The 24,113-nt window shown below is 41.3% G+C and overlaps 1 protein-coding gene across 2 annotated transcripts; it reads left to right on the top strand.

The window, feature by feature from the left end:
- The first annotated feature begins 1,668 nt into the window (after positions 1-1,668).
- On the top strand, positions 1,669-22,829 carry LOC129862910 (RNA-binding protein 41-like). 2 transcript variants are annotated; one of them, XM_055935009.1, is made up of 7 exons: positions 1,669-1,769; positions 6,794-6,910; positions 9,301-9,502; positions 10,174-10,378; positions 18,359-18,897; positions 19,142-19,289; positions 22,283-22,829. In XM_055935009.1, exons 1-7 carry the CDS (start codon positions 1,762-1,764, stop codon positions 22,495-22,497), a joined length of 1,434 nt encoding a protein of 477 aa, XP_055790984.1. In that variant the 5' UTR covers positions 1,669-1,761; the 3' UTR covers positions 22,498-22,829. The 2 variants fall into 2 exon arrangements, with proteins under 2 accessions (XP_055790984.1, XP_055790985.1); XM_055935010.1 differs by lacking the exon at positions 1,669-1,769 and having other exon boundaries at positions 6,820-6,910; positions 7,084-9,502.
- The last annotated feature ends 1,284 nt before the right edge of the window (positions 22,830-24,113 follow it).

Raw genomic sequence — 24,113 nt, 5'->3', positions numbered from 1 at the left:
AGATAACAACCCTCAATTATTTGTATGGTTTTTCAAATTTGAATTATATGACTGGATAATTTAAAGTGGTTGCTGCATGCATGCTATACAGGGTCAGTTTGTAAAGACTATTTCGTAAAATTGCTTTATTAATCCTAGTCCAGATCGCCCCATTTATTGATTACATTTCTTCCTCCATCAAATCCCCTCATGTAGGCCTATACCCTAATCCCCTTATTATTATAGAGAACATAATCTTCTATGTCTGAATGTAGCCTACTTTTTATTGATTAGTTAGATTTATTTTTAAAACATTTGGCATCACAGCAACTTTGAGTAATTTTAAGATTTGCATGATCATTTAAAAAAAGCTTATGAGTAAAATGTGCAACTGGTGGATGTCATCTGTGGTCTCTCGCTTGAGAATCCCGTTTGAGAACCCATTGACTTCTCCAAAGTGTTAACTTCTTATGGCTGCAGGGGCAGTATTGAGTAGCTTGTATGAAAGGTGCACATAGGTGCCCAGAGTAAACGGCCTGGTCCTCAGTCATAGTTGCTAATATATGCATATTATTATTCATATTGGTTAGAAAACACTCTGAAGTTCCTAAAACTGTTTGAATTATGTCTGTGAGTATAACAGAACTCATATGGCAGGCAAAAACCTGAGAAGTTCCACTTCCTGTTTGGATTTTTTCTGAGGCTGGTAGATTTACAACCAAGCTCCCATTGAAATTACAACGAGATATGGATGAGTTTTCACTTCCTACGGCTTCCACTAGATGTCAACAGTCAATAGAACTTTGTCTGATGACCCTACTGTGAAGGAGGGCCGAAGGAGACAGGAATGAGTAACCACTGCCATGAGGTGACCACGCTTTGACTACGTGCGTTCACGTGAGACTGAAGTCAATGTAATTCTCCGGTTGGAACGTTATTCAAGATGTATGTTAACAACATTCTAAAGATTGATTCAATACATCGTTTGACATGTTTCTACTGACTGTTACGGAACTTTTGTACATTTCGTCACGTTTTAGTGAACGCGCTTTGCGACTTTGGAATTCTTTACCAAACGCGCTAAACAAAGTAGCTAATTGGACATAAATAACGGACATTATTGAACAAATCAAGCATTTATTGTGGACCTGGAATTCCTGGGAGTGCATTGTGATGAAGATCATCAAAGGTAAGGGAATATTTATCATGTAATTTCTGGTTTCTGTTGACTCCAACATGGCGGCTCATTTGACTCTTGTTCTGAGCTCTGTCTCAGATTATTGCATGGTTTGCTTTTTCCGTAATAAAAAAAAAAAATCTGACACAGCGGTTGCATTAAGGAGAGGTATATCTATAATTCCATGTGTATAACTTGTATTATCATCTACATTTATGATGAGTATTTCTGTTGAAACGATGGCTATGCACTATCACTGGATGTTTTTGGAACTAGTGAATGTAACGCGCCAATGTAAACTCAGATTTTTTTTCATTTGTGAATATGAAATTTGGCCAAAAGAATAATGAAATGAATTACATAAAATAAATTCAGCTTATTCCTATCGTTTTTTGCGCGGCTATCAAAACGTCAAGGCAGGGTAAGACTACACGAAACACAGACCTTATATGAAATGGTTCTAACATCCACGACAGAAAAAAGATTGGTGAAGAAACATTTCCGGGTTTTACCGCTAGGTTTTATGGGTATTATGACTCCTACTGTGGTACTCAACACAACAGTATGTTGTAGTCTGCCATTAAACTTCAGAAGAACACGGAAATATGCGACGGTAAACAACATTATATGCTACGGTTATATTAATTTCAACAGTTCACTGTATGATATGCATGCATATAACCTTGTAGCCAATAACTATACGTGTCTGTCACCGATTGAATTATGTGAAGCTGGAATGCGATGTACTAAAGTTAGTTAGAGGTGATCGTTGCACTGTTATCATTGTTGGGACGTCAAAGCGTCTGACTGCTGCACAACCTCTATGGAAGCTCTAGTCTAGAGCGCACGGTTGCATTTTGTTTAGGAGCATTCTCATATTCCGTGTGGTCTTTCAAAAGTGTTAGTTTAAATAGCGCATACACCCTAAACGTTTACCCCGATTCTATTGATTTCAACGTGATATCGATGAAAGTGATTCACCAAAAACAGTTGCTTTACACTTACCGCTTTGGCGACTTGAATCAAAATGCAACGTTTCAAAATGTAGCTAGCTCGGCGTCTTTTACAAGTTGTCATCTAACCAGTGATGTACATATTATTCCCATATTCCGTGTGTTTTTTTTAACTGTGTTAGTTTTAACTGGACGTGCTATTGATTTCAGCGTGATAATCGACATGTGTGATTTACAAAATAGTGTTGCGTTTCTTGTTCTGTTGGTGACCCCCGTTTTAAAAATGCAACATTCCCAAAAATCTGCTGACACTCTTATGCAGGTTGTTCTCTAACTAGTGATGTAAAAAAAAACTCCAGTTTCCATGTGGGTGTTGAGTTGTGGTAGTTTCAACAGAGCTTGCAAAATTATTTACCTCCTAATCGATATGAGTGATTTGTTGCCACTTGTCAAACCAACAGGGTTTTTGGTGCATGTGCAGTTTATAAGATGGTAGTTAAAAAATAAATAAGTATATATATAGTACTAGTCAAACGTTTCGACATGCCTTTTCATTCCAGGGTTTCTTATTTTTATTTTCTTAAACTATTTTCTACATTGTAGAATAATAGTAAAGACATCCAAACTATGAAATAACACATATGTAGTAACCAAAAAAGTGTTAAACAAATCAAAATGTATTTTATATTTGAGATTCTTCAAAGTAGACACCCTTTGCCTTGATTTCAGCTTTGTACACTCTTGGAATTCTCTCAACCAGCTTCATAAGGTAGTTACCTGGAATGCATTTCGATTAACCTTGTTAAAAGTTAATTTGAGCCAATCAGATGTGTTGTGACAAGGCAGGGGTGGTATACAGATGGTAGCCCTATTTGGTAAAAGACCAAGTCCATATTATGGCAAGAACAGCTCAAATAAGAAAAGAGAAACGACAGTCCATCATTACTTTCAGACATGAAAGCCAGTCAATCCGGAAAATGTCAAGAACTTTGAAAGTTTCTTCAAGTGCAGTCGCAAAAACCATCAAGCGCTATGATGAAACTGGCTCTCATGAGGACCGCCACAGGAAAGGAAGACCCAGAGTGTCCTCTGCTGCAGAGGATAAGTTAGTTACCAGCCTCAGAAATTGCAACCCAAATAAATGCTTCAATGAGTTCAAGTAACAGACATCTCAACATCAATTGTTCAGAGGAGACTGTGTGAATCAGGCCTTGTCAAATTGCTGCAAAGAAACCACCACTAAAGGGCATTGCTTGGGGCAAAAAAACACGAGCAATGGACATTAGACCGGTGGAAATCTTTGGTTTGATGAGTTCAAATTTGAGATTTTTGGTTCCAACCACTGTGTCTTTGTGAGACGCAGAGTAGGTGAACGGATGATCTCCGCATTTTGAGATGGTTTTGGATGAATTGGACCACAGTGAAGGAAAAGCAGTCAACAAGTGCTGTGAGGGAACTCCTCCAAGACTGTTGGAAAAGCATTCCAGGTGAAGCTGGTTTAGAGAATGCCAAGAGTGTGCAAAGCTGTCATTAAGGCAAAGGGTGGCTATTTTGAAAAATCTAAAATATTTTTAATCACATTTTGTTGTTGTTGATTTAACACTTATTTTCCTTACTACATGATTCCATGTGTTATTTCATAGTTTTGATGTCGTCACTTTTATTGTACAATGTACAAAATAGTCAAAATAATGAAAAACCTTTGAATGAGTAGGTGTTTCCAAACATTTTTGACTGGTACTGTATATACAAGTAGTGCAGAGTGTGGTGAATTGAGCCAAAGGGTTAGTTGAGCCACCCTTGTTTCTAGGAAACCATACACACAATTAAACATTTGACCAAATATTTAGGAAGAGGTCATGTCATGGAGTCTGGTGAAGAAGGAAACCACATGGGAAAAGTGGTAAGCAAGTTAGGTGAATTTGTCTTATAGGTTTCATGATGCTTATCTTTTTAAGATAATTTCTTACATCAACTGGGGTCTCTAAGATACAATATGAGGTCCTAAACTTAGCATGAAAGTGCTTCCTTGTAGCTGTGTGGGCTAATATAGTGTAAATATTTGCTTTGGGGTAAGTTGAGCCAATGGCCACTATACCCCATACAAATACTGATTACATTTTGTCAGTTTAATGCATAATATGCATAGTATTTTTGCAATATGTCATGCATAGGAACATTATGCCCCCTGCATACAAATGTTAAACAAGCAGGGAACTATCCCCACTTGAGGTTCTTGAGACTAGTCAAGGATGTGAGAGAAGGGAAGTCCATTTGAGCTGCAGCAAGGGATAAACACATTTACTTATGACACTGAAGATGTACATTGACAAAAAAAGAACAAGTACCTGTGTGAAAGAGAGGCTATGACTGAGTAGCAGAGGCAAACAAGGTCTTATCTGATGATATGGACTCTGAGCTTGTTCAACATTAAGAATATTGCAGATCAGTTTCATGGGCTTTGTAGCCTCAAATGCAGAGAACTTCCTTACAAATTGGCACGTCAAAACAACATCCCTGACCCAGACAACTGGTCAAGAAATGGAAGGGTAAGTGATATTGAACAGAGAGATCTATAGCTGAATGTAGGTATGCACAACCCCAATGAATTAATTAAACTTACCTACCAGCACAATCACCCACTGTCACAGGACACCATCACCCAATTCCCCCAAGGTAGCTCAGCTTAACCTGTCCCTGAGCTCAATTTACCCCAGACCCGGGTTTAGTCGTGCAAAGAGACCACTTTTCTGGGACAAGCTATGTATTTTGTTTACATTAATTCTGATGCACAGTATCTGGAAACTCATGTAGTTAACTTTGTTAGAAAGGATACTATATGTCCCTTGATGTAGTGATGCTGAATATACGAAGCTCAACTTAACCCAATCTTCCTTAGTATGATTAGGCATACTTGTTGAACATGTACAGTGCCTTCAGAAACTATTAGTCCACATTTTCTTGTCACAGCCCGAATTCAAAATTGATTAAAAAAAATGTTTAAATCCCAATCGTCTACAAAAAGTTACCCCATAAGGACAGTGAAAACGTGTTTGGTTTTTACATTTTAGCAAATTTATTGAAAATCAAATGGAGAAATCTAATTTACATAAGTATTCACAACACATGTTAGAATCACATTTGGCAGCAATTACAGCTGTGAGTCTTTCTGGGTAAGTCTGTAAGAGCTTTGCATACTTGGATTGCACAATATTTGCACATGATTCTTTAAAACATTATGTAAGCTTTGTCAAGTTGTCATTGTTAAACAGCCGGTTTCAAGCCAATTTAAGTAAAAATTGTAACAAAGCCACTCCGGAACATTCAATGTCATCTTGGTAAGCATCTCCAGTGTATATTAGGCCTTGTGTTTAAGGTTATTGTCCTGCTGAAAGGTGAATTTGTCTTCCATTGTCTGTTGGAAAGCAGACTGAGCCAGGTTTTCCTCTAGGATTTTGCCTGTGCTTAGCTCTATTCCATTTTTTATGCCGATGACAAGCAGACCCATAACATGATGCCGCCACCACCATGCTTGAAAATATGAAGAGTGGTACTCTGATGTCTTATGTTGGATTTGCCCCAAACATAACACTTTGTATTCAGGACATGAAGTTCATTTCTTTGCCACATTTTTTGTAGTTTTACTTCAGTGCCTTATTTCAAACAGGATGCATGTTTAGAAATATGTTTTATTCTTCACAGGCTTCCATCTATTCACTCTGTCATTAAAATCACCATTGGCCTCATGGTGAAATCTCTGAGCGGTTTCCTTCCTCTCCGGCAACTGAGTTAGGAAGGACGCCTGTATCTTTGTACTGACTGGGTCTATTGATCCACCATCCAAAGTGTAATTAATAACTTCACCATGCTCAAAGGGATGCAATGTCTGCTTTTTTATGTTTACCAAACTACCATTTGATGCAGTTTTTTGCTAGGCATTGGAAAACCTCTCTGGTCTTTGTGGTTGATTCTGTGTTTGAAATTGACTGAGGGACCTTGTAATTATGTGTGGGGTACAAAAATCATGTTAAACATGCAACTTATTATGTGACTTGTTAAGCACATTTCTACAGCTGAACTTATTTAGGCTTGCCATAACAAAGGGGTTGAATGCTTATTGACTCAAGACATTTCAGCTTTTCATTTATAATACATTTCTAAAAACATAACTCCACTTTGACATTATGGGGTATTGTGTGTAGGCCAGTGACACAAACTCAATTTAATCCATTTTAAATTCAGGCTGTAACGCAACAAAATGTTGAAAAAGTCAAGGGGTGTGAATACTTTCTGAAGGCACTGTATGTGTAGATGGTATATTTTATCTTAAGGTTTTCCATATCACAAACTGTTTCTGCATATTGGTCATTGATTTTGGCACGTTAAAACTGTTTTGACATTGGGCTATTTATCAAAATGTCTTGTCAACTGGAAGCAGAGACAGCATAATTTTCAACTTAAGTTATAGGAATATAAATCAAACTTTCAACATTAATATCCAATGGTATTGTACTTAATCAGGTAAAATCTGCTGTTTAAACCAAAAACGTGCTGTGGTTTATTTAACATGCTGTGGTTTATTTGCTAACGACAGTTGTACTGTATGTATGCTTTAATGAAAATGTATAGAGTAAGATGTGTATGAGACCAACGTGTATACTTTTTGACCCTGTGTGTGTTACAGTATGACCCGTCATGCGTGTGAGGACGGCCCAGTCTTGGAGGAACAGGAGACAGAGGGACAGAGACAGCTCCACAGTCTCCTCCTACAGCAGTTAGACACAGACGTCAACATAGACAGGTGAGCCTCCCTACACACACACACACACACAGAATTACAATAGCATTTACCACACAGTTCAGATACAATAACCTACACTTCTACAAAATTATAATAATAATAGATTGGATATATATATATATATATATATATATATATATATATTTTTTTTTATACCCCCTTTCCTCCTTAAGTTTCTGGTATCCAATTGGTAGTTACAGTCCTGTCCCATCGCTACAACTCCCGTACGGACTCGGGAGAGGCGAAGGTCGAGAGCCGTGCGCCCTCCGAAACACAACCCAGCCAAGCAGCACTGCTTCTTGACACGACGCCCGCTTAACCCGGAAGCCAGCCGCACCAATGTGTCAGAGGAAACACCATACACCTGGCGACCGTATCGAAACACCGTACGCCCAGTGCCCGGCCCGCCACAGGAGTCGCTAGTGCGCGATGGGACAGGAACATCCCTCCCAGCCAAACTCTCCCCTAACCCGGACGACGCTGGGCCAATTGTGCGCCGTCCCACGAGTCTCCCGGTCGCGGCTGCGACAGAGCCTTGACTCGAACCCAGAATCTGTAGTGGCACAGCTAGCACTGCAATGTAGCCTAGATTGGATTTATAGAGTTTTTCTACCAACTGAAAGCGCTTTACATAGTAAGGGGGAAACTCACCTCCTCATACTGTTTCTTTTCTTATACAGCATTACAATAGCAAGTTGCAACAGCCACATTATTTACATATTTTTATTACACCCGAGGTCAGGACTGACAGTTCACTTTTCACATAGGATTTATGGTATGTTGCCTGTAAAAGGCAATGAGGTAATGTTACTAAGACTACCTTTCAAACCAGCCCATTTTTACCACCTTTTTGCCGTTATAAGCCTATTATACCTCTCGTACACATGCCGGCCGGCACTGGTGATGAGTGCACAGGAGTAGAGCTGTGAAGACGTGGGTAGGCGTTTTATTTGAATAAATCCATTGAATATACACCATCACTAAGATCTGTTATTAGTTCGTTGAGGCAGGCCCTTAGAACACATTATAAGACTAATACAATGTATTTTCACAAGAATAGCATATTGAGTTTGTTACTTGTCTGCGCAGCCTATGAAATAAAATCAAGTTTGTTCATTAAACAGACAAGAGAACCTTGCATTCCCCTGCCGTAATCACATTCAACAAACATATGTTTTATAGAAAGAATATAACAGAAGAAAATATAAATAATATTTTGCCACACAACTTCAGTGTCTCATGGGAACGTGTGGAACCGCTGTCATATAACAAAAAGTGATATTTTGAAACAGAGCCCAAAGTAACGATGTGCTTTCAAAACCGGTGTGCCTGTTCTTTACGATAAAGTAAAGAAATAAAAAAAATCGGATCTGGATGAACCTCTGCAATGATTTGAAAAAGTCACTTTTTTGATCCACGTTTTAATATTTTTTTCTATACCCTCCCTTCACTTTGTTAAGTTTAGGCGTCGGCTGTTAAATTGGCAGTATCTTAATCATGATAGCCTGCCGATAGAAAACAATAGCAATTTAGAATTTCAAAAGGATGTGAGACTTGTGTTTATATTTCACAACTTCTGCGGGCTTATGGGAGTTGCCTATACGCGATTGAGCAAAATAATAGGCCTACACTTAATTTAGGCTACATTATTGCATGTTAACCCTGAAATGATCAAGGCATGTGAACTAAATGATTAAGAATTGCTGCTCCCGAAATGAAATCTTATTATCTACTTAGAGACAGGCTCAGACCTCTCATTCAGACCACATTCAGAGACCACGTGGACGTAGAGATCTCTCATGTGTTGTCTCCAGATGTGTTGTTATCTACTTAGACAGGCTCAGACCTCTCATTCAGACCACATTCAGAGACCATATGGACGTAGAGATCTCTCATGTGTTGTCTCAGATGTGTTGTTATTACTTAGAGACAGGCTCAGACCTCTCATTCAGACCACATTCAGAGAGACCACGTGGACGTAGAGATCTCTCATGTGTTGTCTCCAGATGTGTTGTTATCTACTTAGAGACAGGCTCAGACCTCTCATTCAGACCACATTCAGAGACCATATGGACGTAGAGATCTCTCATGTGTTGTCTCAGATGTGTTGTTATTACTTAGAGACAGGCTCAGACCTCTCATTCAGACCACATTCAGAGACCATATGGACGTAGAGATCTCTCATGTGTTGTCTCAGATGTGTTGTTATTACTTAGAGACAGGCTCAGACCTCTCATTCAGACCACATTCAGAGACCATATGGACGTAGAGATCTCTCATGTGTTGTCTCAGATGTGTTGTTATCTACTTAGAGACAGGCTCAGACCTCTCAGTCAGACCACATTCAGAGAGACCATATGGACGTAGGGATCTCTCATGTTTTGTCTCAGATGTGTTGCCAAGAGGAAGTGTTTTGCCCCTGCTGCGCTGTACAAGCCGTTTGGGGAGCAGGCTGCCGGGGTGAGGAGTCTATCCCAGTTCCAGGCTCTACAGGACGGGGAGAGTGAGCTGGCCAGTCTCAGGGAGCTGGGGCTCACAGACCTGGAGGTAGAACTGTGGCTCAACAGAGACCAGCCAGAGAACACTGAGAAGGTGAATGTTATTTATATATATCATTGCTATTACATAACAAGGGACGGTACAGTTATTGGACACCTACATCCTGTTGGGAAAAGCAGGTAATAATATCGAAGAGAAGGTGATTGTTGCTTTCCAGTGTGCAAAACTGGTTGAAATGACGTCAGTACAACCAGATTGACATTATTACATTCTAACCAGTTTTGCCCACTGGTAATGCTGGAGATAATGACAATATGGTATATGTATGGTGTGGTTGTGGTTATCAATTACACCTCCCCAGAAGGAATACAGAGCCTGTATGTAAACAAAAGAAAATAATGTTTGAAAAGTGATATTTACTGATTGACCAACTGTGAGTGTTTTTTCAGACGCCAAAACCTCCTGGTGGTGTAGCCTGATCTAGATATTGATTGTTTGACCTACCATGGGTCTCTGTGGTAACTCAGGCACCCATCCAAACTGTAAGAGATGAGGGATGAACTTACCTCAACTCTATTTACTTCAATACTTACTGAGAAAAGGATTCTATTATTATTCAACCTTTTATTTATATCGGTTAGTCTCATTGAGATAAAATCTCTTCACTTCAAACAACATGGTCAAGCAGGCAGGTATGGTGGGTGGTGGTTCAGGGCCATGGTGTGTTTTCTACAGGCAGCCATGTTGTGTGTTCTGCCCTACAGGGTCATGGGGTGTGTGTGGCCCCCGGGGCGCGGCAGCAGCGTCTCCTGGTGATCCAGGACAAGATGGATGCCAGGTCAGAGCTCATTTCCCGCCCACAGCGCTTCTCAGCCAGCCTACCCCTGTCCCGCAGAGAGATGGAGATAGAGAAGGCCCTGTTCCAGGGCAATGACCGCCTGGGTTTCCTCACTGCACTCTATCATCAAGGTGGGATGATTCAACTAACACCAAAAATAATAGTGGGCACTTTGAATACAATGTTGTTTAACATAACTAATGAAAATGCAGAGGGGAGTTATTGTGACTGGGTTGGAACCAAAGTGTTGATAAGTGTTTGCTAGGGGACCTTATAATCTTTGGCTGCATTTTAATGTTTTCTCTTAGCTACTTCATGTAGCGAACATATTCTTGCTTTGCGTCTTCCTCTTTGATTTTGCTGCACAAACAACATGCTGATTTAAGTGTACACCATCTCTGGTATGATCTGGCTTTATAGCTAATTATGTTCACACTGACTCAGTACATTTATTAGCTATCGATTAGCATTACAGGCTAACAATTAGCGGCTAACAAGATTTAAGCACAACTTGCTAAGCAAAGGCAAACTAGTGTCGTGACTTTACCTTCATTAATCTGATGACTGTTATTTATTTAATCAACTAACAATGTTTGTTACCCAATTTAAATGAATCATGCAACAATTAACTCATCAGGATCTGGGGCAACACGGTAGAGGTTGTTTAGAGTTACCATCTTCTGAATTAAACGAGAAGATATATATCTATTACATCAATAAACAGTCAACTTATTAATCATACATTATATTATCATTCTGAACAGCCGTAACCTTCTTGGATCTGCAAACACCCCAGCCTTACTCATGATTCAGTACTACACATTGGTTTAATTATTTACTTACTAGTTAACTAAATAATAGCACATAATTAACATACACCCTTTACATGAGACAACAGTCTCTAGTGGACTGACGAATATGGTAGCTTGTTACACTGAAAATGAATAGGGGTGGGTGAGAGAGTGAGAGGGAAAAGGGACACTTATTTTTGACACATTTCAGAACTATTCTCACATTTATCATATACTTTGCACACGAACGAACGCCCGTTTGGAATAAGAAGCCATGAATGTATTTACGTGTGAGTGCCTTTGTTCGCCTTTTATCTCTGTCGGAACCAGGCCTTAGGAAGGATGTGGTTTGGCCTTTCAGCTCGTAAGGCTCTGATTGTCTGAAAGGGTCCGGACCGTCTCTTCTACTGTTGTTCACTCTGGAAGATAGCCAGCCATGTTGACGGTTCCCATTGGTGATGATGGTAGGAGAATCCGGTGGTTTGAGACTCGTAGTAGGATGGGATGGTTTGAAGAGTAGTAGAATGGTCCTCCTTAGATTAGCTTTTCCCGATATCTGACTTTGGACAGCTAATCAGACGTACCAGTGATTGTCTGGGAGGAGAGCTTCTCGCCTACACTTCGTGTTGGTTATTCAGGGGTCAGACCACTTTACACGCACAGCTGCAACCTTTCTTCACTTTAAGTTGAGGTTCAAATTCCACCCATTTCAAACGTGCAGCTCCCGCCTCACGTTTTTTGGCCTAATGTTAATCTCTGTTGGCAATCATTTTATGCACCGAAGGGGATGGTTCCTTCAGTCTGACACGCTCTCTGACCTCACTCGGGGCATGGCTACTTACTGCGCAAAGGTATATGATAGCAAGTTATAGCAAGTTATTTCTTATGACTCTTAAAATCACATTCCTATCTTAAAAAAAATCAGTTTTCATATATTATGCACAACGTATTGGATGGAAACTTGACAGATAAAGGGGGTATACTTTCCAAGTTACAGTATTTCGTCCATACCATTTTTAATGCCATCACAAAATAAAAACCAATATGAAATGAGTTTTCTATAGCTCCACACTGACCCTTCCCCACATTCTTATGTTAGAAATATTGTTCCAGTATCCACGTTTGACTGTGTTAGAGATCTGGCAGGAAAAAGTCTGTTAACAAAGACCATTTCTTGGTGGATTTTACTGGACGGGAAGAAAGAGCCCCCTTCTCCTGTAATTTACAACAGGGTGTGAACTGTCAAACGGTCTATGGGTGAGAGAAGGTCTGGTTATTGTCAATCATTGCCAGGCTGATCTGACCCATTGTGATCCTCACAGGACAGTTATGACACTAGCTGTTTGCTGATGTAAGAAACACAAAGGAATAGTGTAATTATAGAACGCTAGTGGATTTATATTGAGAAACCAAGTGAAAAAAGTATCATTGTCATCAACACTGTTGCATGTGCTGCACTGACCATGCAGACTGAACGCAAGTGTCTCGTGGTCGAGGAACGACAAATGCGCTCCTTGAGTGATGGGGCGGGGCTAGGTCTATGTGGAAAGCGGCATTGAGAGAGCGGAGAGAGATGACTCAAGTGGCGAAGTAAACTCTAAAAATGGACGTTACATACGGCGCATCACATTTAACAAACAAAACATTCAAATACCGTTATAGAAGGTCAAGCAAAAACACAAACCGGTCTGTGGATCATTATTACCTTTGTATTGTAAAATACGGTATACCGCCCAGCCCTATGTTATGTTATGATGTGTCGGTTTGTTCACACTGCAACCTCCATAGACCAAGAAGTTAGAAAGCCGAAAGGGAGTTAGAACAAAAAAAGAGTTTTGAAGGAGTTTGAACAAGTCCTATGTGTGTTGGAAGTGTTTCACATTCCTTGCATGTTCACAAATAGAACACAATAGGAATTTGGGGCTGGTCCTGGTCTGTGCCTGGGAAACCAGTCCCTGGGGCTAACATACTGGCTCCTGGGGATTTGAGGGAAGGAAAGAAGAGAAAAATGAACAAAGAGTAATGAGTTAAGTAGAATGTAGTGACAATATTTTCTTATCTAAGATGTTTTACGTTGGAAGACCTCGGCATCAGTATTGTTTTGTGTATATGTTTTCTGTTGTTGTGGACTCAAGTCGGACTATTACATTGATCTCCCCCCTCCATTTGTTTTGTTCACTGCTGCTACTCGCCGTTTATTATCTATGCATAGTCACTTCACCCCTACCTACATGTAGAAATGACCTTTAGCCTGTACCCCCTCTCACTGACTCGGTACCCCCTGTATATAGCCTCGTTATTGTTATACTATTGTGTTACATTTTATAATTTTTTACTTTAGTTTATTTGGTAAATATGTTCTTAACTATTCTTGAACTGCACTGTTGGTTAAGGGCTTGTAAGTAAGCATTTCACGGTAAGGTCTACACTTGTTGTATTCGATGCATGTGGCATAAAGTTTGATTTGAGTCAAATGACTTGGACTCGAGTTTGACTCGAGTCACAAATTTGATGACTTGATATAAAATAACTTGGACTCGGAGCCTCAAGACTCGACTTTGACTTGAGACTGATGACTTGAAATGATCTGTCCGGGTTTTATCACTCATTTTCTGGCACAGAGTCGCCGTGGGTTACTCTCCACAGAGACCGTAGCCGCAGCATCTCCCTTGCAAAAAAAATGTGCACTCAGCCCTTTGATTGGAACGGCAAACTGTCAATCAACACAGGTCGGGTGAGCTAGTGAACAGACTGCTGATTTTTCTGTACAGATATAGAATCGGGTGCAGTGCGAATGTCAAATTGTAGGGAGAGAGGATTGCCGTAAAAAATAAATATGCAGCTCCAAAACATTTGGAGTGATAAAGAATATTACTTGTTTAGTTTGTAAGCTCACTTGCAATTGGGCATCAAGCAAAAACGACTAGCTTAGTTTTTAGGCTTACTGGTCTTTTAGTATGTCAACATTTCTTGAGATTGATAATTAACGTTTGAAACTTGCATTTGTAATTAGTTGTTCAAATGAATTATTAGCCTACAGTGGCGAAGACGCACCATCCATCTCCACTTGCGCTCTCCAAACTCCCGCCATTGGAGAGAGCTTTGTTCTCTTGTTGAAATGTTTACTGTTACTTTCACACGTTGAAATGCATATGTGGGAAATCTGTATTCCATCTAATCCCACAATAATTGTTACCGTTTCATCGTTCCGTCTCCATATCGTTTGTTGTTTCATGTTTGATACAATACGTCTTCATTTACCATGTCTTACCCTCTGAGTGGGCGCAATGTTTATTATGCACATGAACGTTCGCAAGACTCATGAGGTGGAAGTTCTGTTTGTTTAAATCAATGTATGCTTGGTTTCCTGGGTTATGGCAGAGTTCCTTGTGTCTGTATCATTCTGGTTTTGCGTAAAGGCTTGTGCGCGCCTCCGTGCGCATAGAAATAGGCTACGTGGGCTGCGCACCGCATTTTGGAGTCAGTAGTTGAATCTCTAGGTTTCTTCCTAGGTTCCGGCCTTTCTAGGGAGTTTTTCCTAGCCACCGTGCTTCTACACCTGCATTGCTTGCTGTTTGGGGTTTTAGGCTGGGTTTCTGTACAGCACTTTGTGACATCGACTGAACTAAAAAGGGCTTTATAAATACATTTGATTGGATGTAAACAAATTTGTGAACACAATTTGAGGGAAATTAGCTTTTTGTGCATATGGAACATTTCTTGGATCTTAAATTTCAGCTCATGAAGCATGGGACCAATACTTTACATGTTGCGTTTATATTTTTGTTCAGTATAAATAGATGTATGCTATATCTGTCACGGCCATCGAAAGAAGTGGACCAAAGTGCAGCGTTGTGAGCGTACATTCTCTTTTATTTTAGTAAATGTCGCCAACAAGAAACTAAAAAACAACAACCGTGAAGCTTACAGGGCTCTAGTGCCACTAACAAAGATAACTACCCACAATCACAGGTGGGAAACAGGGCTGCCTAAGTATGATTCCCAATCAGAGACAACGGCTAGGAAAACTCCCTAGAAAGGCCGGAATCTAGGAAGAAACCTAGAGAGGATCCAGGCTCTGAGGGGTGGTCATTCCTCTTCTGGCTGTGCCAGGTGGAGATTATAACAGTACATGGCCAAGATGTTCAAACGTTCATAGATGACCAGCATGGTCAAATAATAATAACCACAGTGGTTTTAGAGGGTGCAACAAGTCAGCACCTCAGGAGTAAATGTCAGTTGGCTTTTCGTAGCCAATCATTCAGAGTTAGAGACAGCAGGTGCGTTAGAGAGAGCGAGTTGAAAACCGCAGGTGCGGGACAAGGTAGCATGTCCAGTGAACAGTTCAGGGTTCCATAGCCGCAGGCAGAACAGTTGAAACTGGAGCAGCCGCAGGTGACCTGGGGACAACCGGTGGACTGGGGACAGCAAGAAGTCATCAGGCCAGGTAGTCCTGAGCAGGTCCTCAGAGAGAAAGAGAGGGAGAGAGAAAGAGAGAGTTAGCGGGAGCATACTTAAATTCATACAGGACACGGGATAAGACAGGAGAAATATTACAGATATAACAGACTTATCCTAGCCCCCCGACACAAACTATTGCAGCATAAATACTGGAGGCTGAGACCGGAGGGGTCGGGAGACACTGTGGCCCCATCCGATGATAACCCTGGACAGGGCCAACCAGGCAGGATATAACCCCACCCACTTTGTCAAAGCACAGCCCCCACACCACTAGAGGGATCTTTTCAAACCACAAACTTACTACCCTGAGACAAGGCCGAGTATATCCCACAAAGATCTCCCCCACGGCACGAACCCGAGGGGGGCGCCAACCCCAACAGGAAGATCACGTCAGTGATTCAACCCACTCAAGTGACGCACCCCTCCTAGGGACGGCATGGAAGAGCACCAGTAAGCTAGTGACTCAGCCCCTGTAATAGGGTTAGAGGCAGAACATCCCATTGGAGAGAGGGGAACCGGCCAGGCAGAGTCTGCAAGGGCAGTTTGTCGCTCCAGGTCCTTTCCGTTCACCTTCACACCCCTGGGCCAGACTACACTCAATCATAGGACCTACTGGAGAGATGAGTCTTCAGTAAAGACTTAAAGGTTGAGACCGAGTTTGCGTTTCTCACATGGGTAGGCAGGCCATTCCATAAAAATTGAGCTCTATAGGAGAAAGCCCTGCCTCCAGCTGTTTGCTTAGAAATTCTAGGGACAATAAGGAGGCCTGCGTCTTGTGACCGTAGTGTACATGTAGGTATGTACGGCAGGACCAAATCGGAAAGATAGGTAGGTGCAAGCCCATGTAATGCTTTGTAGGTTAACAGGAAAACCTTGAAATCAGCCCTAGCCTTAACAGGAAGCCAGTGTTGAGAGCCTAGCACTGGAGTAATATGATCAAATTTTTTGGTTCTAGTCAAGATTCTAGCAGCTGTGTTTAGCACTAACTGAAGTTTATTTAGTGCTTTATCCGGTAGCCGGAAAGTAGAGCATTGCAGTAGTCTAATCTAGAATTTACAAAAGCATGGACATATTTTTCTTTATCATTTTTGGACAGAAAGTTTCTGATTTTTGCAATGTTACGTAGATGGAAAAAAGTTGTCCTTGAAACAGTCTTGATATGTTAGTCAAAAAAGAGAACAGGGTCCTTCACAGTTTTATTTGAGACAACTGTACAACCATCAAGATTAATTGTCAGATCCAACAGAAGATCTCTTTGTTTCTTGGGACCTAGAACTAGCATCTCTGTTTTGTCCGAGTTTAAAAAAAAAAAAAAATCCGCCATCCATTTCCTTATGTCAGAAACACAGGCTTGCAGGGAGGGCAATTTTGGCGGCTTTACCATGTTTCATTGAAATGTACTGCTGTGTATCGTCCGCAGAGCAGTGAAAGTTAACATTCTTTTTCCGAATTACATCACCAAGAGGTAAAATATATAGTGAAAAGAATAGTGGTCCTAAAACGAAGCCTTGAGGAACACCGAAATTTACAGTTGATTTGTCAGAGGACAAACCATTCACAAAGACAATCTGATATCTTTTCGTGTGTTTCCAATTTCTCCAAAATAATGTGGTGATCGATGGTATCAAAAGCAGCACTAAGGTCTAGGAGTACGAGGACAGATGCAGAGCCTTGGTCTGAAGCCATTAAGTAGTAATTTACCACCTTCACGAGTGCAGTCTCAGTGCTATGATGGGGTCTAAAACCAGACTGAAGCATTTCGTATACATTGTTTGTCTTCAGGAAGGCAGTGAGTTGCTGTGCAACAGCAGGATGGCTTCTTCCCTTAGCTGGAGATCCCTCTGCTCCTCTTCACCGGTGGGCAGAGCTACAGCTCTCATATGATTAACTTCTATCTATTCTACCAGGACAGCTGCTATTTCTCCACAGCCTTTCCTACAGTTGGACAGATTTTATTTGGTTTCTCAGGGGGAGCCTGTGCAGTCTTGCCTTCTACTTGTGTCCATTCCGATAGAACAGGTTAAGCATGTTACAGAGGCTATTTCTTTGGAGCTTTTGCCCGCGTATATTTAGTCAATGTACTTGTATATTTTTTGTGATATGGCGCTTTCCTTTTCACTGTTGGATCACAAGACCTGTAAATAAATGTACACCCTGAGCACGTCAACCTGCCTTCTGCTGATGTCATGCCCTTACCACTGCTACAAGGTCCCTATTTTACAATGACATGATTAAAATGTTGCTGTTGACAAAATAATGACATAAGGGCTGTCTGGTAAACTCAATAACTAGACAAAGATTTGTAGTTGAACAAGTCATTGCATGTAAAGATATATTTTTCTCTTGACTTGATGACTTAAAAAACCTTGTGACCCAACTTGACTCACTCTTAGAATGCGCAACTTGGACTCGACTTGTCTCGTTCTACTTGGGACTCGACTTGAGACTCGGCCCTTGAGACTCGCTTGTGACTCGAATAATAGTGACTTGGTCCCTCTGGTTGTTGGTGACTGTCATGTATTGAAAATATAAAATGAAAGAAAGGAATTGTCCTTTTGTCCATCTTCCTGTTTGTCATTGGCAATATTGAAATCAGACAGCAAGCAATTACCCTGTAACTACCTTGTAAGCAAGTAGGGCGGCAGGTAGCCTAGCCCTTAAGTGCGCTTGGCCAGTAACCGAAATCCCAGAGCCGACTAGGTGAAAAATCTGATGTGCCCTTGAGCCCTAATTGCCTCTTTGGATAAGAGTGTCTGCTAAATGGCCAATATGTAAAAAAAATATATATTTTTAAAGTAGGCTACAAGCTGTCATGGACTACTAACACTTATGTGCTCATGATTTTGGTCTTTCCCTTAGAGGAAGATACCCAAGCTGACCAGCAGGGGGCATCTTCCTCAAACCCCCTGGACTCCCTGTACAGAGATGTCCTAGGTGATAGGCGAAAACACACGTCTGTGTCTGTATCAGAGGACTCTGATCTGAAAACCACAGGACACTCATCTCCACCTCAGCCTGAACCACAAACTGACTTTGAGAAATCACAGAGCTCATGGAAAAGCAGCGACCAATCACAAGTCCAGCTTGACTGTAAATCTGATCCATTGAGAAGTGGGATCAAGGACTCTGACCAATCAGCTACAATGGACACTTCTGGCCAATCACAAGATCAGGACCGACCTGTACACAAGCAATTGTCAGCTCCAAAGAAGATAAATGTGAGCCAGCCAATTGGTAGTCTGTGTAGTGCGGCAAAAGCGGGGCCTGGGGGTCCGGTGATGGTGCGGGGCGAGGTAGAGGAGGTTCCAGAGGAAGAGATTCAGCAGAACCGTGAAACAGAGGAAGGGATCCGGAGCATACCACGGTTCCACAACTACCAGCCAGGGAAACCATCAAAGGTAGAACCTTCCTCAACGTAACATCCAACTAATTGTGTTTTAGTAACCGTGTTTCCCTGAGAGATAAGAGTATCACTCACTTGTTCTAATGACATTAACCAGACTCGGTTACGTGTCAGATATATCAGCTACTCATATTACAGACTAAAAATGAGACAAACTGTTAACTGTCTGAGTTCAGTCTCATGGCTTTGAGATCTGCCACACCACCTTGCTGTTGTCTGGTCCCTGTGGTTGTCTGTAGGTGCTGTGTGTGAAGAACCTGAGTGCCCGTGCCTCTGTGGCCCAGCTGGTGGCGCTATTCTCCAGGTTTGATTGCGACATCACCCAGCCTGTAGTCTACCGCCTACTTACTGGCAGACTGAAGGGACACGCCTTCATCACACTACCAGGTAACACTGACGTGCGCACACACACACAAACTTTATCAGATGACTGAGTCACACGCACACACACAAGTTCTCCCTGTAGGCTCAGATTACACGCATGCATACACTCCTCTGTCTTTAAGGTGACTGAGCTCATAAACACATGCACTCCCTCGCTCTATCTCTAAGCAACACACCAATTCAAATGTGCTAGCTATGTGTATACATTACACGTAACACGTGCTGTAATAATTGTGTAACGTAATATAATATAGTACGGTGCATTTAAAGTATTCAGACCTCTTGACTTTTTCCACATTGTATTACGTTATAGCCTTATTCAAAAATGTATTAAATCTTTTTGCTTCTCATTAATCTACACACAATGCCCCATAATGACAAAGCGAATACAGTTTTTTTTTTAAACAGAAATACTTTATTTACATATGTATTCAGACCCTTTGCTATGAGACTTAAAATTGAGCTCTGGTGCATCCTATTTCCATTGATCATCCTTGAGATGTTTCTACAACTTGATTGGAGTTCACCTGTGGTAAATTCAATTGATTGGACATGATTTGAAAAGGCACACACCTGTCAATATAAGCTCCCACAGTTGACAGTGCATGTCAGAGCAAAAACTAAGCCGTGAGGTCGGAGGAATTGTCCATAGAGCTCCGAGATGGGATTGTGTGGAGGCAAAGTTTAGGGGAAGGGTACCAAAAAATGTATGCAGCATTGAAGGTCCCCAAGAACACAGTTTCCTCCATCGTTCTTAAATGGAGGAAGTTTGGAGCCACCAAGACTCTTCCTAGAGCTGGCCGCCCGGCAAAACTGAGCAATCGGGGGAGAAGGACCTCGGTCAGGGAGGTGGCCAAGAACCCGATGGTCACTCTGAATGAGCTTGGAGACAGGAGAACTTTCCAGAGGACAACCATCTCTGCAGCACTCCACCAATCAGGCCTTAATGGTAGAGTCTCTGAATGTCCTTGAGTGGCCCAGCCAGAACCCGGACTTGAACCCAAACGAACATCTCTGGAGAGACCTGAAAATAGCTGCGCAGCGACGCTACCTATCCAACATGACAGAGCTTGAGAGGATCTGCAGAGAAGAATGTGAGAAACTCCCCAAATACAGGTGTGCCAAGCTTGTAGCGTCATACCCAAGAAGACTTTGAGGCTGTAACCGCTGCCAAAGGTGCTTCAACAAAGTACTGAGAAAAGGGTCTGAATAATAATGTAATGTGATGTCTAAAAACCTGTTTTTGCTTTGTCATTACGGGCTATTGTGTGTAGATTGATGAGGGGAAAAAAGATTTGATCAATTTTAGAATGGGGCTGTAATGTAACAAAATGTGGGGAAAGGGGTCGGAAAGTATTCAGAATTCACCATATACATTATATACAGTACCAGTCAAAAGTTTGGACACACCTACTCATTCCAGGTTCTTTTTATTTATTTTTTACTATTTTCTACCTTGTAGAATAATAGTGAAGACATCAAAACTATGAAATAGCACTTATGGAATAATTTAGTAACCAAGAAATTGTTAAACAAATCAAAATATATTTGAGATTCTTCAAAGTAGCCACCCTTTGCCTTGATGACAGCTTTGCACACTCTTGGCATTCTCTCGACCAGCTTCATGAGGTAGTCACCTGGAATGCATTTAAATTAACAGGTGTGCATTGTTAAAAGTTAATTTGTGGAATTTCTATCCTTCTTAATGCGTTTGAGCTTGTCACAGTTATGTTGTGACAAGGTAGGAGTGGTATACAGAAGATAGCCCTATTTGGTAAAATACGAAGTCCATATTATGGCAAGAACAGCTCAAATAAGCAAAAGTGAAGGTCAATCAATCTGGAAAATTGTAAGAAATTTGAAAGTTTCTTCAAGTGCAGTCGCAAAAACCATCAAGCGCTATGATGAAACTGGCTCTCATGAGGACCGCCACAGGAAAAGAAGGCACAGAGTTACCTCTAATGCAGGGGATAAGTTCATTAGAGTTACCAGCCTCAGATTTCAGCCCAAATAAATGCTTCAGAGTTCAAGTAACAGACACATCTCAACATCAACTGTTCAGAGGAGACTGTGTGAATCAGGCCTTCATGGTCAAATTGCTGCAAAGAAACCACATCAATAAGGAGAAGACTCTTGCTTGGGCCAAGAAACACGAGCAATGGACATTAGACCAGTGGAAATCTGTCCTTTTGGTCTGATCAGTCTAAATTTTAGATTTTTGGTTCCAACTGCCATGTCTTTGTGAGACGCAGAGTAGGTGAACGGATGATCTCCACGTGTGGTTCCCACAGTGAAGCACTGGAGGAGGTGTGGGGGTGCTTTGCTGGTGACACTGATTAATTTAGAATTCAAGGCACACTTAACCAGCATGGCTACCACTGTATTCTGCAGCGATACGCCATCCCATCTGGTTTTTGCTTAGTGGGACTATCATTTGTTTTATCCACAAGACAATGACCCAACACACCTCCAGGCTGTGTAAGGGTTATTTGACTAGGAAGGAGGGTGATGCAGGGCTGCATCTGATGACCTGGCCTCCACAATCACCCGACCTCAACCTAATTGAGATGGTTTGGGATGAGTTGGACTGCAGAGTGAAGGAAAAGCAGCAAAAAAGTGCTCAGCACGTGTGGGAACTCCTTCAAGACTGTTGGAAAAGCATTCCAGGTGAAGCTGGTTGAGAGAATGTCAAGCGTATGCAAAGCTGTCATCAAGGCGAAGGGTGGCTAATTTGAAGAATCTCAAATATATTTTGATTTGTTTAACACCTTTTTGTTTACTACATGTGTTATTATGTAGTTTTGACTTCTTCACTAGTATTCTACAATGTAGAAAATAGTAAAAATAAAGAAAAACCCTTCAATGAGTAGCTGTGTCCAAACTTTTGACTGGTACTGTATATTATATCGGCCAAAAATAACATCCTAATATGTAACTGTTGATTTATTTCTTATTTTCCCCCATCACTAATATTGTAGTGTTATACCATTTTCTAGACACCGAAACGTCCCAGAGAGCCTTGGAGATGGTGAACGGGTACCGGTTGCTAGGGAAACCTTTGGTGATCGAGTTTGGCCTAGAGCGGAGGGATGAGAAGAAACCAAAAACGGAACGGGACGAGGAGAAAACGAGAGAATGTAGTGTACCATCTCTACCTAACCCCAGTACTACAGACACTAAATACTACAACAGGACTTCAACACACAAATAAGAGACAAACAGACCGACCACATATGTGATCAAAGGAGGAGAGTGACTCTTCAACGACTGAGGTTTGACATTTCTGGACCATTTGTTGTGTGAAGGTCGATAAACGTGGATTAGTGAAGTATTTTTGTCCTGGATGTTAGTGTTTTTTATGTATGATCATAGGCTGTGTTTGCAATGTGAAGTATTAAAAATCTGTTCTCTGTTGCATTTCATTCTAAGGATGGGGGGGGCATTCCTCCGGGGGTCCAGTGGGGGGAAAAATGGTCATAGTTGAGGAAAAGTTTAATGTACTTTAATAAAAAATGACTCAAGTGAAAGTCACCAAGTAAAATACTACTTGACTATTTGTGTTTGATGAGTCCGCCAGATCAGCGGCAGTAGGGATGACAACACGTTATAGTGATACAGTTGAAGTCAGAAGTTACATTTAAACTCAATTTTTCACAATTCCTGACATTTAATACTAGTAAAAATTCCCAGTCTTAGGTCAGTTAGGATCACCACTTTATTTTAAGAATGTGAAATGTCAGAATAATAGTAGAGAATGATTTATTTCAGCTTTTATTTCTTTCATCACATTCCCAGTGGGTCAGAAGTTTACATACACTCAATTAGTATTTGGTAGCATTTCTTTTAAATTGTTTAACTTGGGTCAAACGTTTCGGGTAGCTTCCCACAATAAGTTGGGTGAATTTTGGTTGAGTTTTGAGTTTGTGACAACAAATGTTCTAACTGCTTTTGTGTGGCTCGTGAGCGGCATGGAGCAAAACCGATAACATGTAAGTGTCCGCGAGAGTCTCAGCTGTCCCAATAGTTTCTAGCTCAAACCATTCAGTCACTACGGAAGTTTTTGTGAGAAGGGTTAGGGTTAACTCAACACTCCAAATTTAGGGTTCGCACCCAACACTCCAACATTTTTCACACGGCCGACCCACCGTCCTGTGCATAATAACTTGTCATAGCCACCATTTATGTAACAATATGGTATGCCAGATGAGCGAAGCGCCCTTACGGACCTCCATAGTTTTTTTTTTTACTATATAAAGGGGGAAACGGAAGCAACTTGTTCCTCGTTAGTATAGTGGTGAGTATCCCAGCCTGTCACGCGGGAGACCGGGGTTCAATTCCCTGACGGGGAGGAAGGAAGGTTTATTGACAATTTACACCAAGTCCTAGACTTTTGTGAATCCATTGTAGATTTCCAGTGTGTGAGTTGATTTACTTTGTGCAAGGCTTTAGTTGTTAAATGGGAAACTAATATCCAACTCGTCAGTGACAACTGTTGAGTTTTGAGTTTGTGACAACAAATGTTCTATGTAGAACAATGCCTTAAGTGGCTAGAGATTTGAGTCAGTATGTTGGCAGCAGCCACTCAATGCTAGTGATGGCTGTTTAACAGTCTGATGGCCTTGAGATAGAAGCTGTTTTTCAGTCTCTCGGTCCCAGCTTTGATGCACCTGTACTAGACCTCACTACCCTCTGGAGAGCCTTACGGTTGTGGGCGGAGCAGTTGCAGTACTAGGCGCTGAAACAGCCCGACAGGATGCTCTCGATTGTGCATCTGTAAAAGTTTGTGAGTGCTTTTGGTGACAAGCTGAAATTCTTCAGCCTCCTGAG

Source organism: Salvelinus fontinalis, chromosome 9, assembly GCF_029448725.1.
Source record: "Salvelinus fontinalis isolate EN_2023a chromosome 9, ASM2944872v1, whole genome shotgun sequence".
NCBI classification, from domain to species: Eukaryota; Metazoa; Chordata; class Actinopteri; order Salmoniformes; family Salmonidae; genus Salvelinus; species Salvelinus fontinalis.
The sequence above is the reverse complement of the archived record's forward strand: the minus strand, read 5'-3'. Positions and strand labels throughout refer to the sequence as shown.